Source organism: Lampris incognitus, chromosome 1 (genome assembly GCF_029633865.1).
Source record: "Lampris incognitus isolate fLamInc1 chromosome 1, fLamInc1.hap2, whole genome shotgun sequence".
Lineage (NCBI taxonomy): Eukaryota > Metazoa > Chordata > Actinopteri > Lampriformes > Lampridae > Lampris > Lampris incognitus.
Window position 1 is genome coordinate 78,707,560 of NC_079211.1, and position 16,781 is coordinate 78,724,340.

Genomic DNA, 16,781 nt, shown 5'->3' on the forward strand with positions numbered 1-16,781 from the left:
AATCCTAACCAGCATTCACCTCTTAATCATCGCCCCCTGCTGGCACTGCACCTTCATACACGCGTGTACTTTCACGCCTGAGCGGAGGCAAACCGTGACACTGACACGTTGGACCGGCGGGTGTATTACACGCTCTGGCGTGACACTGGGTTGGCTGGGGAGAGGGATATCTGAAGTGCCCTACTTAGCTTGCGGCCACCACGACTCGACCCCGGAGAAGCGGCTGATGATGAGATATGAGATGAGATGATATACTCTCTGTACCAGTGTACCTTATAACCTCGTATTTCTTCTTCTTATTATTATATATGGCAGGGAACCATACCAACATGTACCCTGGCTGTGCCAAATGACAGAAACTAAGGTATGGGCTTGGCTAGTACTTGGATGGGAGACCTCCCGGAAAAACTGAATTGCTGCCGGAAGTGGTGCTGGTGGGCCAGTAGGGAGCAGTCTTCTCTATGGTCCTAATTTTTTTTAAAAAGAAAAGGAAAGAAAAAACACATATCCAATATCAAATCCCAGCGCCCCAGTGCAGTGAGGGGGACACTGTGCTGTGGGAGATGCCGTCCTTCAGATGAGACATTAAACCAGGTCCTGACTCACTGTGGTCATTTAAGATCCCATGGCACTTATCACAAAGAGTAGGGGGTTCCCTGGTGTCCTGGCAACAGTCTCAACCTGGCTCTCTCCATCTGGCCACCTAACCATCCGCCATGTAACTGGCTCAATGGCTCCTCCCTCTCCACCTCAAGCTGATGTGCGGTGAGCGTTCTGGTGCAAAATGGCTGCCGTGCACCACCCAGGTGGTGCTACACACTGGTGGTGGCTGAAGTGAGTTACCCCCTTCAATGTGAAGCGCATTGGATGTCTAGAAAAGTGCTCTATAAATGTAATCAATCCATTATTCAAGGTTGGAGTATCCCGATGCTCAAACCCAGGACCTTCTTGCTGCGAGGCGACACGCTAATCACTGCACCACTGTGCTGCCTATATATATATATATATATATATATATATATATATATATATATATATATATACACTACCGTTCAAAAGTTTGGGATCACCCAAACAATTTTGTGTTTTCCATGAAAAGTCACACTTATTCACCACCATATGTTGTGAAATGAATAGAAAATAGAGTCAAGACATTGACAAGGTTAGAAATAATGATTTGTATTTGAAATAAGATTTTTTTTACATCAAACTTTGCTTTCGTCAAAGAATCCTCCATTTGCAGCAATTACAGCATTGCAGACCTTTGGCATTCTAGCTGTTAATTTGTTGAGGTAATCTGGAGAAATTGCACCCCACGCTTCCAGAAGCAGCTCCCACAAGTTGGATTGGTTGGATGGGCACTTCTTTGAGCAGATTGAGTTTCTGGAGCATCACATTTGTGGGGTCAATTAAACGCTCAAAATGGCCAGAAAAAGAGAACTTTCATCTGAAACTCGACAGTCTATTCTTGTTCTTAGAAATGAAGGCTATTCCATGCGAGAAATTGCTAAGAAATTGAAGATTTCCTACACCGGTGTGTACTACTCCCTTCAGAGGACAGCACAAACAGGCTCTAACAGGTACTATTTAATGAAGATGCCAGTTGGGGACCTGTGAGGCGTCTGTTTCTCAAACTAGAGACTCTAATGTACTTATCTTCTTGCTCAGTTGTGCAACGCGGCCTCCCACTTCTTTTTCTACTCTGGTTAGAGCCTGTTTGTGCTGTCCTCTGAAGGGAGTCGTACACACCGGTTTAGGAAATCTTCAATTTCTTAGCAATTTCTCGCATGGAATAGCCTTCATTTCTAAGAACAAGAATAGACTGTCGAGTTTCAGATGAAAGTTCTCTTTTTCTGGCCATTTTGAGCGTTTAATTGACCCCACAAATGTGATGCTCCAGAAACTCAATCTGCTCAAAGAAGTGCCCATCCAACCAATCCAACTTGTGGGAGCTGCTTCTGGAAGCGTGGGGTGCAATTTCTCCAGATTACCTCAACAAATTAACAGCTAGAATGCCAAAGGTCTGCAATGCTGTAATTGCTGCAAATGGAGGATTCTTTGACGAAAGCAAAGTTTGATGTAAAAAAAATCTTATTTCAAATACAAATCATTATTTCTAACCTTGTCAATGTCTTGACTCTATTTTCTATTCATTTCACAACATATGGTGGTGAATAAGTGTGACTTTTCATGGAAAACACGAAATTGTTTGGGTGATCCCAAACTTTTGAACGGTAGTGTATATATATATATTAGGGCTGTCAAAATTGACGCGTTAACGCGGATTAATCCATCATCATGATTAATCTGATTAAAAATTATAACGCAATTAACCCATCTGCTCTGCAGAATGACTCAAAATCCCTGAAACGTCTCTGGCAACGCATTTTGGGCAGTTTGTCCAAGTAGAGTAACCGTCGCGCATGCGCAAATGGGTAGTTGATCCAGTAGTGACAGAACCAACCAACTCGATAAAGACGTATGGAAGACGCTGAACAGCACGTTGGCCCTCTCGGTGGGAAATTTGAATACAAAAAAACCCAAGACGGAACAGTGGACCAACATAACGTATTGTGCACACTCTGCAGGAAGGAGCTTTCTCTTCACCGAAGCGCTTCCAGTTTAAAACCCCACATGAATGCGAAGCATCCGCTAGTCGGGGATTCTGCTAGCGCTTCGGCCGACTGACGCGTCGCCCGGCTTGCAACAAACCAGCCTCACGTTGGAACGTGTCTCACGCGGTTCCGTGAGAGACACGTTCTCTCAGTTGCAGGCAACATTGTAACCAAGAAGTGCTCAGCTCTCCTCTCGGACAATGGCAACAAGTTAGTCGGGATTAGTAGCTGGCTGGAAAAGGAGGAACAGGGCCACATTCACGTGGAGAAATGTTTGTTTTGAAAAAGAGAGTCAACAAAGTTTTTTGTCAACACAAACTGTTAAAGGTGTTTAATAAACATGGTTAGTGCATATAGTATATTCCCTTCTTTCTTGAGTCTGTTTGCTCATGCAAAATGAAACGCGATTAATATAGATAAAAAATGAATGATATTTAATCGTGATTAATCGAAATTAATCCACAGCAACCCTGTGATTAATCTGATTAAAAATTTTAATCGTTTGACAGCACTAATATATATATATATATATATATATATATATATATATATAAATGTAATGATTATTATTTGTATTTTTTATTTCGCCTGTATATAGTCAATCCTTGTGTATATATCTGAAGATTGTTGTGTTGTAGTGTTGTAATACTGTTAAGTACAGAGAGAGCCAAGAAAGCAGAGTCACATTCCATGTTTGTGCAAACCTACATGGCCAATAAATATGATTCTGGTTCTGATTCTGATTCTGATATTCAACTGTTGTATACTGGTTACAGTAATTGCTGTTATGTAGTTGTGATGAACCTGGCTTCATCAGATGTTTCAGTTTTAACATCAGACGCCCTCACCCGAATGGCCCAGCCAGGGGAGATCAAGTCCCAACTTGTGTCCATGTAGCGCATTATGCCACGCGTCACCCGTCTTCACCCAGGGCCAACGGTAAGCCTTTTCTGCGGCTTCCAAGATATTCCTAATGGCTCTTCCTCTTTGCAGCCCACAAATCCTCAAGAGTCCAATAATTGGCAGCGCTGTCTTCGGGAGGGGGGTGGAGTTGGCTTGTGTTCGTCACATGAATGCATCTCTGTGTGTGTTGGAAAAAGCAATGGTTCGGCCTGGATTCGCCTTGTCGTGAATGTGACGAGGTATCTCCTTCAAGACTGCCGGCGGGAGAGATGCAGTTGGCGGATGCATGCAGTATGAGGGTGGGAGTTTGAACTAGAATAGGGAGCGATTGGCCACTAAATTGGGAGAAAAGGGAAAAATCAGAAATACATTTATGAAAAAAAAAATCCTCGAGTCCCAGGACCCAATGTAGAGACTGGCCTGCAAGGTCCCTGCAGCCCACTTCATCCAGCTCACAGTGGGTCTTCCACCCATTCCTCCAACACTCAGCCACCAGGTCTGCATACCTGGTTCTCTTCCTTTCTTACACCTCCTCCATCTGATCTTCCCAAGGGACAGTTAGCTCTAGCAAAACGACTTGCTTGGTTGCCATAGACTTCAGGATCATGTCTGGCCTGAGTGTTGTAGTTGCAATGGTGTCCGTCCTGGAACCTCAGTTGTCTCCTTAGGTCGACCAGGAACTGTCAGTCCTTTGCTGTTGCGAGCAGGCCACCCAGGGCTTTTGGCTGAGGCCAGGGCTTCTGCTCTGCTCGAAGATGGCACCAGCGTGTGCAGAAAGCCATCCATCAGGTCTGTTTGGGATATTGTTTGCTATTGTTCTGTTTTACCGCATATGCTGTCTTGATGTCTTTGCTCTACTTGTATATGATCGCCAAGCGATTCTCAGTATTTGAGCGTCCCATGAGTTGCTGTTAAAGCACGATTTAGGAGATCCATTCCCAAACCTTCCTCCATTGCTGTCAGCTCTACCAGCATACCTGCGCTGCACCTTGTGTCATTCCCCATAGGAAATGGCCTAGAAGATGGGGAAAGCAGGGTGGTGCTCGGGTGAGAATCAAGGATTACCTAATGTCCTTCCATGGAAATGATCATCGCCTCCTTCGCAGTGGATGTCCCTTTTTCCCGATTCGATGGATCCTGCCTGTTGTTCCTGGCATTACTGTGGGCCAGCTTCACCTGCCGGTGGAGGCTCCTCTTCCTAGGCGGACGCGGGCCTGCAGAGGTAGCGTGGATTACAGGAACCTTCGTCTGCTGGATCGTGCATCATCATCGGACAAAGAGGAGCTTACTGTCCATCTGGCTCTCATGAATGCTAGATTGCTAGCTAATAATGACTTCTTTACCTCCCAGGAATTGGATTTTATGTTTCTGATGGAGACCTGGCTTCACGCTGGTGAGTTCACCCCATTTTCTGAACTTCTTTCCCGACTCTTCATTCATCAGCTCACCTCGGACCACTGGCAAAGGTGGAGTTCTAGCTTCTGTATTTAAATCCAGCTTCCACTGCTGACAGACTCCGTCTGACAGCTTCTCCAGCTTCGAGCTGCAACTTTTTGAAATAAAGTGTAATTGTCGCGTATTCATATGTGTCACTTATTTTATATTGTATTTTAAGCTTGTGCAACACTTTGATTCAACTGCGGTTGTTTTAGATGTGCTATATAGATATATTTGACTTGACTTGAACAAATGTGATATAGAATTTTGTTGGGTGTTGCTGCTTGCTGTAGCTAATCCTGGGGCAGATGGTGTCTGCTACTGCCTGCAGAATGGCACCAACAATACCACCCTCTCCCAAGGCCTTTGGACAGCAGCTCAGGATATGCTGCAAGAATCCCCTTTTCTGGCAGAGTTGGCAAGCAGGTGAGTCCACCAGGCCCCAGCCGAACATGTTTAATGGGCTCGGGAGGACATCATACACTGACTGGACCAAAAACTTGAATTGCTTAGATCCCGCCTTCCAGAGTTCTGCCTAGGTGAACTTTTGGCCAGCTGCTCCAACTTGGCCTAGGCACCCTGCTTGCACATACCCCCAATTCTGCTGTAGTGAACCTCCTGCACCTCTGCGTGCACCTCTTCCTGGATCGGCTTTCACCTCTCCGGCTTTATCGTAGCAAAATCTTGAGTTGCTCTCGAGTACAAGCCCAACCAGTTGCCACATTGCCCATCAGGATTCGAGCGGGCTGAGACATTTGACTTGTGCCACTTCTGACCTCAACACCCACAGAGATCTTGGTGTCAGCGGAATCTCAGTAGAGCAGGACTACTCGGACTCAGGTGACCTTGAACTCCTCTGCCAGACTGCTGAAAGAAAGCTGTAGCTTGGTGTTATGCCTATAAAGGGCTATGCTGCTTAGGCTCCGCGGAAGGCCCAGCCACCTAAGCAGGAACTGGCTAATCTTCCTTTCAAAGCCCTCACGATGGTGATTGGGACTTTGTAGATTAGCAGTGGCCAGAGGAGTCGAGGCAGGATTCCATGTTGATATATCCAGGCCTTGAATTTTCCAGGAAGCCCTGACTTGTCCACTGTATAGAGCCAAGTTTTGAGGTCATCACTGGTTACCTGGTGCGCCGCTGTGTCCTTCAGATTATGGGTGAAGATCTTACCCATTTCAGTCACAGATGGAATTTGAGTGCCTCCCAAAGAAAAACTGAACTGGTCGTTTACTCTTCCTTTCCTGAGGACCAGAGACCTGGATTTTGTGGGCTTGAAGCTCATTCTTGCCCATGTAATAAGCTATTCAAGTCCTTGAAGGAGCCACCTGCATCCAGGCCCTGATGTAGTTGTTACCGTTAGGTGATCCATATACACTCTGGTCAGGAGTTGTTGGGTGCCAGATTTTGACCAGGGACCTCTGCACTCCACCTCCACAGATTTCACAAGCCAGCGCAAACAGAGACATAGAAATTGTGCAGCCAGTGATGATACCCTCGGTACATAAGATACTATAGAGTTATATAGTAACGTGTAACGTGTATAGTATATAGGCAATATGGGAAATATATGGACATAGGTTTTTGATTGAACCATAGTAATACTCTGTATAACAATGACATACCTGTTGTGCATACATGCTTGCCTCCAATGTCCTGTTATTGTTACAATTATTTTTTCTGTTTTTCTTTTCCTTTTTTTGTTTGTTCATTGTTTGTTTTCCTTTATTTATTTCTTTGTTTGTTTGTTTGTTTGTTTGTTTGTTTGTTTTGCATGATGTCTTCAAGTGGTAGATGCTGCTGTGTACTGGAGTCAAATTACTCCTGTGCATAGGCACACTTGGCCAATAAAGTTGATTCTGATTCTGAAGTTTGCTCAGTATTTATATGAAAAGAAACTAAAATCCTCAATCTTTGTGAGACAGATAAGTCTTACCAGGGACACTGATTGGCGTTGGTTTTTGTGAAAGTTTGGGTCTGGGCTCATTGGGGAAGGGATTTCAAAAAGGAGTTTGTTGAATTCAAAGTCTTAGTAGCACACTGGCTAATCAGGACTAACCTGGAGTGGTTGGCATGGAGATGGAGGGCTGTCTGAGTAGGTACCAGGAAGAGGTAGTCCGTCTCCAAGTCGGCAACCGTCTTCTTAACCACTTCCTGTTGTGGTTGGGACCCCCAGTGGGCAGAGTAGGTATTGTAGGCCGTTTGGACTGCTGCTGCTCCCTTCTCTTTGGTCAGTCCAGCCAGGAGCTTCTTCACCTGCTCACTAACAAAGGCGAGGACATAAAGAGCTAAGATTCTTCTCAAAAGGACATTGCAAGTATCTAAACTAAAGGCAAGCTTTTTTGTTGACTTTTAGAAACAAGGTCCTTTCCCATTGGATGGACAAAGAGGAAGATGAAGATGCCTTTTCTAGTTTTTAACAGACGGACAGGGGCTGTTTGGAGGTTGTGCAGTACTCACATGGTGGTGGGGATGCGTTTCCTGTTGATGGATGGTACATCAACCCCAGCAAACAGGTGGCCGTCCATACTGTTAACTCCGGCTAAGAAGTCCACCTCTGCCGCGTTGTGGAACAACCGACTCGGGTGGTCAGGAATAAAATCACCGTCTATCACTGGAGCATGTTCTAGAAGGTAGAAAACTGGACCTACAATAGAGATGGGCAGGGAGAGGGAGCACGATGGAGAGAGAGAGAGAGAGAGAGAGAGAGAGAGAGAGAGAGAGAGAGAGAGAGAGAGAGAGAGAGAGAGAGAGAGAGAGAGAGAGAGGAAGGAAAAAGAGAAAGATTGAAAAGATAAAGAGTGCAAGAAACAAGCTGTGGATATAGCCTGCACAGAAAATGGGTTTAAATTAAGTAAGAGGTATGCTGAACCTGACTCCCCATCTTTTCTCATGACCTAAGTTCCAGTGGCAGGAGATGAACTCCAGATGATGAGCAGGGGAATGGAGTTGCATGGAGCTGCCAGGTGTCAGTCTGTTGAGTCTGCATTTGTGTGCCCCTAAGGTGCACATGTCGTTGAGGAGGGGTTGATTGTCAACATACTACTCACAGGCTTGGCAACAGACTTTGTTGGCAGACTGTACTCACCATGACAAGGAGAACTGAGTGGCCTATATGGAGTTTTTGCAATGGACCTAGCGATGCCACTCAGCTAGACCCTTGTCTGCTAATCGTCTGCTGTTGCTCCACAACTACTTACTCTTCAGGGTGCTAAATCATAGTAGCCCAGCTTATTTCACCACCATCCTTCATATGCGAAGCATGATCCACTATCTGCCAACCGTGAATGTGGTTGGTAGCAGCCAGCTCTGCCCCAACAATTGAGAAACAGCTACAGACAGAATCATAGTTTTCAATTCTGGAAATGTTCGCTCCTCTCTGGTCTGTGACCAACAGCGTAGGCAGAAATCACAGTGTGGGTGGGCAGAGAAAATCAGGTGGGCCTAACTCATGCAAGACAACTCATACTTGGCAGCTCCATATTCAGCATCCTTCTCCCAGTATACCCGGCATCTCTCCTCCACACATGTCCAAACCATCTCAGTCTTGCCTCTCTTTCTTTATCTCCAAACCGTCCAACCTGAGCTGTCCCTCTAATATACTGGTTCTTAATCCTGTCCTTCTTCATCACTCCCAATGAAAATCTTATCATCTTCATCTCTTTTTGGATACTGGCATTTGACACTATGGATCATAATTATTAATGAGGGGACTTGAAAGATATGGTGATAGAGGGGCAGCATACTCATGGCTTAGTTACGGTCTTGAGAAATCGGACTTGCTGAAGGTCACGTGTGGGGGTTCCACAAGTTTCAGTGCTGGTTCCAAAGTCGTTTATATTGCACATTAATGATGTCCAAATTGCTAAAGTTTGTTTTGTGTACAGATGATACGGATTTATTGTGTTCTGGTAAAGATTTTGAGCAGGTTCTGGATACGGTGGAAACGGAATTGAAAACTTTAAAACAGTGGTTTGATATTATCAAGTCATTATTCAATTTAAATGAAAACCCAGCCACTGAGGATGCACAAGCTCAAACTAAATGCATGACCCATATTTTACTGTTCTTCTACGGTTCCATACTTTACTTACTGTGTGGAGGTTTGGGGAGAGACATACAAAACAATGACAAATCCAGTCGTTATGCTCAGAAGAGAGCTGTAAGAACTGTAAACACAGCTGATGTCACGAGCCAGCCAACACATGATTTATACACACGCGCTCTCACATGTAGAGATTCTGTGGACTTTAAAATGCACATTAATGTTTCAAGTAAAAAATAAGATGCTTCCGGACTGCATCCACGAGAGCTGTTTCAAATGAGGGTCAGAATGAACTGAGAGGAATTTGCATGTTTGCAAACAAAACAAAACCAAACAAAACAAATTAGAACAGATGCAAAATAAAGACGTTTGTCAGTCAAATGAGTTAATTTGTGGAATAGTTTTGAAAAGGAAATGAAAATGAATAGTAAACTTAATAGATGCTTAAAAAGTTCAAAAATAAGATGCTTGACAAATATAAAACAGTATGAACACTAGTGTGTATATGAGTGTTGTTTGGGACGTTTGTGTGTATATAATATACATACGTATATAAAAGATATATTCATGTATAGAAATAGTATTTGTTGTTTTCCCTCTTTCCCTCTTTCTCCATTTCATGTTCAGTGTGTAAATGTAAAGTAGTACACCATGTATGAGGGCTAGGTGTAATGTAAAGTGAATGCTTTAATGGAAGTTAGGTGTAATGTAAAGTTAATGCTTCAGGCTTCACCTTTTCAGTCAGCACAACTTGCTTTGGGTTGTCAGGGCTTCGGAGGTAATGACTCGCTATTTCTATTTACATGTGTATTGGAATTGTATGTTGAAAAAGACCAAAATACACTAAACAAGTTGGGTTTGTACAGCTGACTACAGCAACACGGAAACCACTGGAAAGTCTGCTGGGTGCTTCAGACGTGGGAACCCTGTGACTGGTGAATCCAGGGGGGGCTGAAGACCAGTGCAGGGCCCCTTAAACAGGCGCACTGCCTGCTCGGGAAGGCCGAGTGCTTATTAAAGACAGCAAGTCACTAAGATGAAGCACTTGTTAAGGCCAGTTCAGCAAGGCGGACCGTATGTGAATTCTAACCAAGGAAAAATAAGAGGTACAACAACACAACACACTGGCAAACAAGTCGAGGTTATAAACAACATGCAGGCTGGATAGTCTTATGTTGGCGTGTGCTCACGTATCTTACCCTTTCCCAGCAGGAGCAGGTTGATTTTGCCGGCCATGGCCAACCCAGCCGGATCGCTCATCTTCAGACACAGCAGCATCTCTTCTTCGTTGGTGGTACTACAGCCGACTTTCCGGGCAATCTGGGCACACACGAGACCAGGAGCCAAGCAGAGGTCGTCAGATTCTGGCTCTGACACAGAGCAGGATACCCGTGAGGATACAACCTTTCTGGAAACAAGTGACTCTGCTATCAGCACCCCTCTAATCTCACACATGCACCACACCCCTGGAGGTGAGGCGAGCACTCAAATCAACCACGGTGGACTAGAAGGTCCGCTGTATTAAAGTACTACTTACTGACAGGTAAGTAGTACTTACTGACAGGGAAGTACTACTCACTGACAGGTAAGTACTACTCACTGACAGGGAAGTAGTACTCACTGACAGGGAAGTACTACTCACTGACAGGTAAGTAGTACTTACTGACAGGGAAGTACTACTCACTGACAGGTAAGTAGTACTCACTGACAGGGAAGTAGTGACATTCCATTGTGAATGAGCCACCGATGGCAGCGTCGGTGTGTTGGTGGCACGCGTTGTTTTGTGTGTAAACGCGGTGTTTTGCTACAATACCTGCAGCTCTTCCCGCAGAGAAGAGCTTACGGACGTCAGGGACATGACCTCTGCTGATTTATTTCCCAACTTTCTCATCCCATCTGTGGAATGAGGAGACACGTTGATGGAAGGTGCGCTCACCTTTGTTCAACGCAGTGAAAGGCCGGAGGACGGAGGGAGTATTTGTCTCTAACGAGCGATCACTACGCAACAAACTGGACGAACTGCATCCTCTGATGGCGAAGAACAAAGACTGTTCTTCCCCTCGCACTTGGTAGGAACGTGGCAGTGTGGGTCGACACCAGACTCTGCCCTGAACAGCTGGCAGGCTTCCAGCTGTTCAGGGCTCTCCGTCAAAGCAAAAGGTGGAGGTATTTGTTTCTATATTGAAGAGGCGACAGGTAGGGTTGGGCATCGAGTTCCAAAGTTCTGATTCTGCCTATAGCTTCCTAAATACATTTCACTGGCGCTAAAGTCCGTCTCAGTTTCCGTGGACTCTGGGCAAGGTGGCGGACTGAGCGGGCGCACCTGCTAGCTAGAGTGTAGACTAAAGTTCCTCAGCAGTATTAAATAAGGTTTTTCCCCTCAAAGAGGTTTTGGATTACGTGTCTAAAAATGCCAAACAAAGGAAAGGAAGTGAAGTCTAGGAGAAAGATAAAGATATGACGAAGAACACCGCGGCTAGGGCAACCCCCTATCATATTACAGTAGCTCATTTACATGTACGGGTACTCGTGCCTAGTTCGGTACTGTCACTTTAAGAGACGGTGATCCTGCAGGTCGGGCTTGTGGGCGGTACTCTTCTGCATTACATTCTGTGCAGCTGGCAGGTCACCAGTCGTTACCGTGGTTACAAGCCTGAACATTTTTATTTCTTATATTTGCGAACTGGTGTTTGGACATGGCCCACAACCCAGCCATTAAGGTTGCGTCTTCCCGCCATTCTACTTTGAGATCGGATGTGGCCAGCAGATTCATCCTTCCTAAATCGTCCATCATTGACTGCGTAGCGCCTCCTGTTGGCGAACTCGATGAACTGTGAGCCAGGAAACACTTCAAGGAGTTATTCAAGTAAGACTGTCCCAGTAGCCAGTCACTTCCTGGATTTATTCAAGTAACACTTCCAGTTAAGGCCCCCGACGAGATATCTCCTTTTGTTTATTATGTTGTTTATTTGGGTGTTGTGCACAACAGGGGTATTGCAGCTCTGCAACATATCAGTGTCACATATGTATTGTTAATTAGATTAACAATGAGGCGACACAATAACTCAGATGGATAGCACGTTGATTCAGCTTGACTGTCTTTCACTGAATGCCGTCTTCTATTCATACTTGTATTTTGCATATATATATATATATATATATACTATATATATATATATTTGTATTTGCGAACCATCATATGAATATTGGTACATACTGTTATTACATCTATCTACAGTATACTTCCATGCAACTCTACTTACCTTGTGCCTCGTCCAGATTATTCACAGTCAACTCATACTTCACCTGACCTTGAGGTAAAATTCTTTCCTTATTAAAGAAGGGTTACACTGGCAACAAGGGTGATGTACGGGACGTGCTTCTACTTCCTGACTACGTGATGGAGGCTACTAACGCTGGGCCCGATAAACGAAGTGTCGACGAGCCAGAAGATTCCCCGTTAAACACACCATCTAAGGGCGCCCATATTCGGAAATGGGCGAGGCCAAACGAGGACCCTGCAGGGCAGTCCGTTCTGACTGCACTAAACACCCTGGGCACCAGATTTGATAAACAAGACAAAACGCTGGAGGATACCGATACTCAGATTAAGGGGAAGAGTGCAGTGACTGGCAGCCTGGCTACAGCATTGGAATTCAATGCGGCGGAACTCAAAGGATGCAAAATTCAAGTAGCTGCTTTAGAAGAGAAGGTGGCAGCTCTGGAAAAAGAAAACAGCGGTCTTAAAGAACGAGCGGAGGAACATGAAGGCACAGCAGGCGGGGAATCTGAGTATAAAAGGCAGGAAAGAAAGGGTAAACGAAAGCACAAGGGAGGAGGTGATTAACCTACTCAAGAAGGTCGCACCGCAACGGGCACAGAAGATGGATGAGATGGTAGACACTGTTCAGCGGGTGGGGAGAAAGGAGGAGAAGAGAAGGTGCCAGGTCATCATCCAGTCTGTCAAAGGTCAACGTGGAGATGGGATGTGGACAAGGAGGAAGGAGTGGGAAACATGCAGGAAAGCGGGAGTTCGCCTTACTGAAGACTGAACCATGGCAGATAAACAGGCCAGAGAAGCTCTTCAGCCTCGGATATCAGGAGCGAGAAGGCCGGGAAGAAAGCAGACTATCGCGGACCCTTTGGATCCATCGACAGGCAACGGATCTAGTTGACATAGTGAACTTTGACGTGTAATCCTACCGGTAAAGACATTAAACAAATGAAGGGAAGGGGATGGATGTTTCTTTCCAGAGGAACTTGTGAGTGGAGGACATGTTTAAAGAGGCTGGCTATTTCCATCGCTCCTAATGAAGTGTTGCAAGGTTCAACTTTTTATTTCATTCTATGTGTTTTCTCTAAAGTCAGAGATTTCTTTTTTATCATTACACGCAAGAGGTCTTAAGGATCATGTAAAACACAAGGCTGCTTTCTGTTTTGTAAAGGTCTTAAAGCACACTGCATGCTTCTGCAAGAGACTCGATCATGTGAAGAGGACACTACATTCCGCAAGAACCAGTGGGCAGACAACATTCTTTTTTCCTCACGGCGGTAATCGATCTGGGGGCGTGGCCATATGTTTTTATAGATTCCCTGGGGGGGGGGGGGGGTAACATTCAGAAATGATAAGGATGGTCATTGGATTGTTGTGGTTATACATTTACAGGGGTCATTTGCAATTTGGATATAATAATATTGAGCAAAACAAAATATTATTAGGAGCTCTTACAGAAATTATTGTTGGTGAATATAAGCAAACTTATGGTACAAGATTTACTTTAATGGATGGAGATTTTAATATGGCACCAGATGAGTGGTTAGATAGATAGATGTCCATCTTTTCATAATGATTACCGTTACAACACTGTATTGAAGGAATTCATAAATGTCAATTATTTTATTGATATTTGTGTGCCGCTCCATTGACAGACCATTGTGTAATTGAAAGAGATCTGAAACCAGATGGTAATCATAAATGTAGAACAAATTATTGGAAGTTCAATGCTGATCTGTTAAATTTAGAAGAATATGTTAAGGAGGTAAAGGCATTAATGGTGGAAATTAAAAGTGACACAGAAATAGATACTTACTGCAGGAAATGGGAATCTTTTAAATATAAGGACAGGAGTCGATCAATTAAATTAAGTAAAACCAGATGTCAACAGCAGAGGGAAGAGGAATATCAATTGGTTCAAGAAATGAATGAATGTTGTAGAAAAAAATAGTTATCAGATGAAAACAAAGCAAATATACTGAGTTTACAAGCCAGATTAGATAACTTCCCCTCCACCCCTGGATGTTGTGTTGATCTGTTGTCTTGTTTCACCCCGTTTATTGTAAAGCCACTTTGAGTGTTGGAAAAGCGCCATATAAGATTCATTTATTATTATTATTATTATTATTATTATTATTCATCTTGATCATTACTAATCACTAGTAATTACATTTTTTTATGTTCCCCATACTAAAGTGTTACCTTATTATTATTATTATTAACTTGTTCATCCAAAGGGAGCTTATGTTAGATCCAGAATATTACTTTGTTACCTAAACCAGGACAAAAGATGTATTGATAACCTGAGACCAATAACTTTATTGAATGTGGATTACAAATTATTTACGCACATCATTGCCAATCGGAAGAAAGTGGGTATATGACAGATAATACGTGAAACTCAATCAGGGTTTCTTAAAGGTAGGTCTATACATAATAACATTAGGCTGGTTCTTGATTTACTAGATTATAATTATTTATTATTGAAGACAGTGGTTTCACAAAGCCTTTGATGTAGGTGAACATCCATTTATAATAAAGGCTTTGGAATATTTTGGTTTTGGTCCAAAATGTATAAAGGTAATGAATATGATGTATAATGACATCAATAGTTCAGTTTCTCTCCCTGAAGGAACACCTAAAAGAATTGAGGTAAAACGAGGGATTCGACAGGTTTGTTCATTGTTACCCCACAAGTAATGGTGACTGTGATAAAAGGAACGTTGCCTTATGACGTGTTAGTACCACCGATGCCTTTACTTTACATAGACAATCTGGAGTTTATGGAGAAAAAATGCACCAACAAAATTGTAAGGGGGGCCCTTACCTCCTTACTCTTTCCTCTACCATTAAAAAGAAAAAATATATTTAAAGAAATATCCTAGAGATTAGGCAGGATTAGAACCAGATATCTCACTCTCCCTATTTCACCAAAAGCGAAAGAAGCTCATTTTAAAATGATAAATGATGTTTATCCTTGTAATGAGTTTCTGAGACAAAGATTTAATGTTGATAAAAAAAATTGTATGTTTTGTGATTCTGTTAGTGAAACATTAGAACATTTGTTTTGTTTTTGGGTTTTTTTTACTTGTAAAAATACTAGAGCCTTTTGGAAATTATTGCAAAATTGGATACCTGAAAAGGACTTTCATTTGCCATATCTAGATTATAAGGATATTAAATCTGGCGTTATAATGGAGGATAAAAATATGGAAATGCTGTACAGTAGCCTGATTATTATGGCTAAACCATTTATCCATAGATCTAGATTTATTAAGGCCAGGCCACTATTCTTAGTCTTCATGAATGAATTAATACATTTCAAGAAAGCACTGAAATGTATACAAACCAAACAAGCTTTGAATATTTACAAAAACATACATATATTGATTTCTGCTTAGACCCCTTTGTCTTTTGTCTCTTTGTTATTATGTTTCCTTATTTTTATTGTTTTGTGAAATGCTAAGCTCAGTCTGAGTTGTACTATTTGCTAATTTGTTATTGTAATGGCCAGATTTTGTTCTTTTGTTCATATAATAAAGGTGTTAACAAAAACAAAAAACAAAATTAAAGCCGCAAGCGGCGTTGGGAGGGGTCCAAGCATTGGCACTGTGGCGCCCCCAATGGAGCAATTTGAATGGTTTTGTCCTCATGATCATATACCTTCACCCAACGTAAATATTTAACGCTATGATACGTAGGGACTTTTATACACCTAGCCTGCAATAGACTACTTGGGTCGCCTGTGTCCTAGACGATTACCGTAATTTGTTAAAATGTCGTAACACTTCCATTGCTTCAGAAACATGTGCCAGAGTTTCCAAAACTGGACCAGACGGTGTCTGATTTCTTGCGTCCTAGCCGACTGCCGTAAAAAGAAAAAGTATGTCGTTAAACCCAGGTGTCCTGGCGTGTGGTATGTAGAGCTGCAGCGCTTCCACACCAAATAAGTCAAAATAGCGGGCAAACTATATGGCTGACATTGGTGGTCCCAATAGTAAAGTTGTTGAGCACATTGAGATGCATGGGTCGATTAAGTTTTGTGTTGATCTGACTTATGCTGTGGGAGTTATGGCCTTTTAAGCATGACCCTTTGTTATAGCGCCACCATCTGGCTGACATGGGTGATTTGTAGTGCCAGAGTAGTGGGGGGCCGCATGAATCCACCTACCAAATTTGGTTGGTCTAGGACTTATGGTTGCTGAGGCTCAGACACTTTTAGCTGAGAAACCGCGCCCAAACTAATACAAGTCAAAATGGCGGGCAAACTATATGGCTGACATATGTGGTCCCAACAACAAAGTTGTAGAGCACATTCAGATGCATAGGTCTGTGCAGTTTTGTGTTGATCTGATTTATGGTGTGGGAATTACGCATGACCCTTTGTTATAGCGCCATCATCTGGCTGACATAGGTGATTTGTGGTGCCTGAGTAGTGGGGGGCCATAGGAATCCACGTACCAAAGTTGGTTGGTCTAGGATTTACGGTTGCTGAGCCTCACACACTTTT

General features: G+C 43.4%; 1 protein-coding gene across 1 annotated transcript in view; it reads right to left on the reverse strand.

Annotated features, from left to right (window-relative positions):
- LOC130116854 (bile salt-activated lipase-like) overlaps positions 1 to 16,781 on the reverse strand; it is a 75,217-nt gene that overhangs the window by 12,352 nt on the left and 46,084 nt on the right. Inside the window, exons 7-9 of the mRNA XM_056284935.1 lie at positions 10,197 to 10,317; positions 7,413 to 7,599; positions 7,012 to 7,215 (exon numbers count right to left, since the gene is read on the reverse strand). Coding sequence (XP_056140910.1) covers positions 7,012 to 7,215; positions 7,413 to 7,599; positions 10,197 to 10,317 — 512 coding nt within the window. The remainder of the gene's footprint in view (positions 1 to 7,011; positions 7,216 to 7,412; positions 7,600 to 10,196; positions 10,318 to 16,781) is intronic.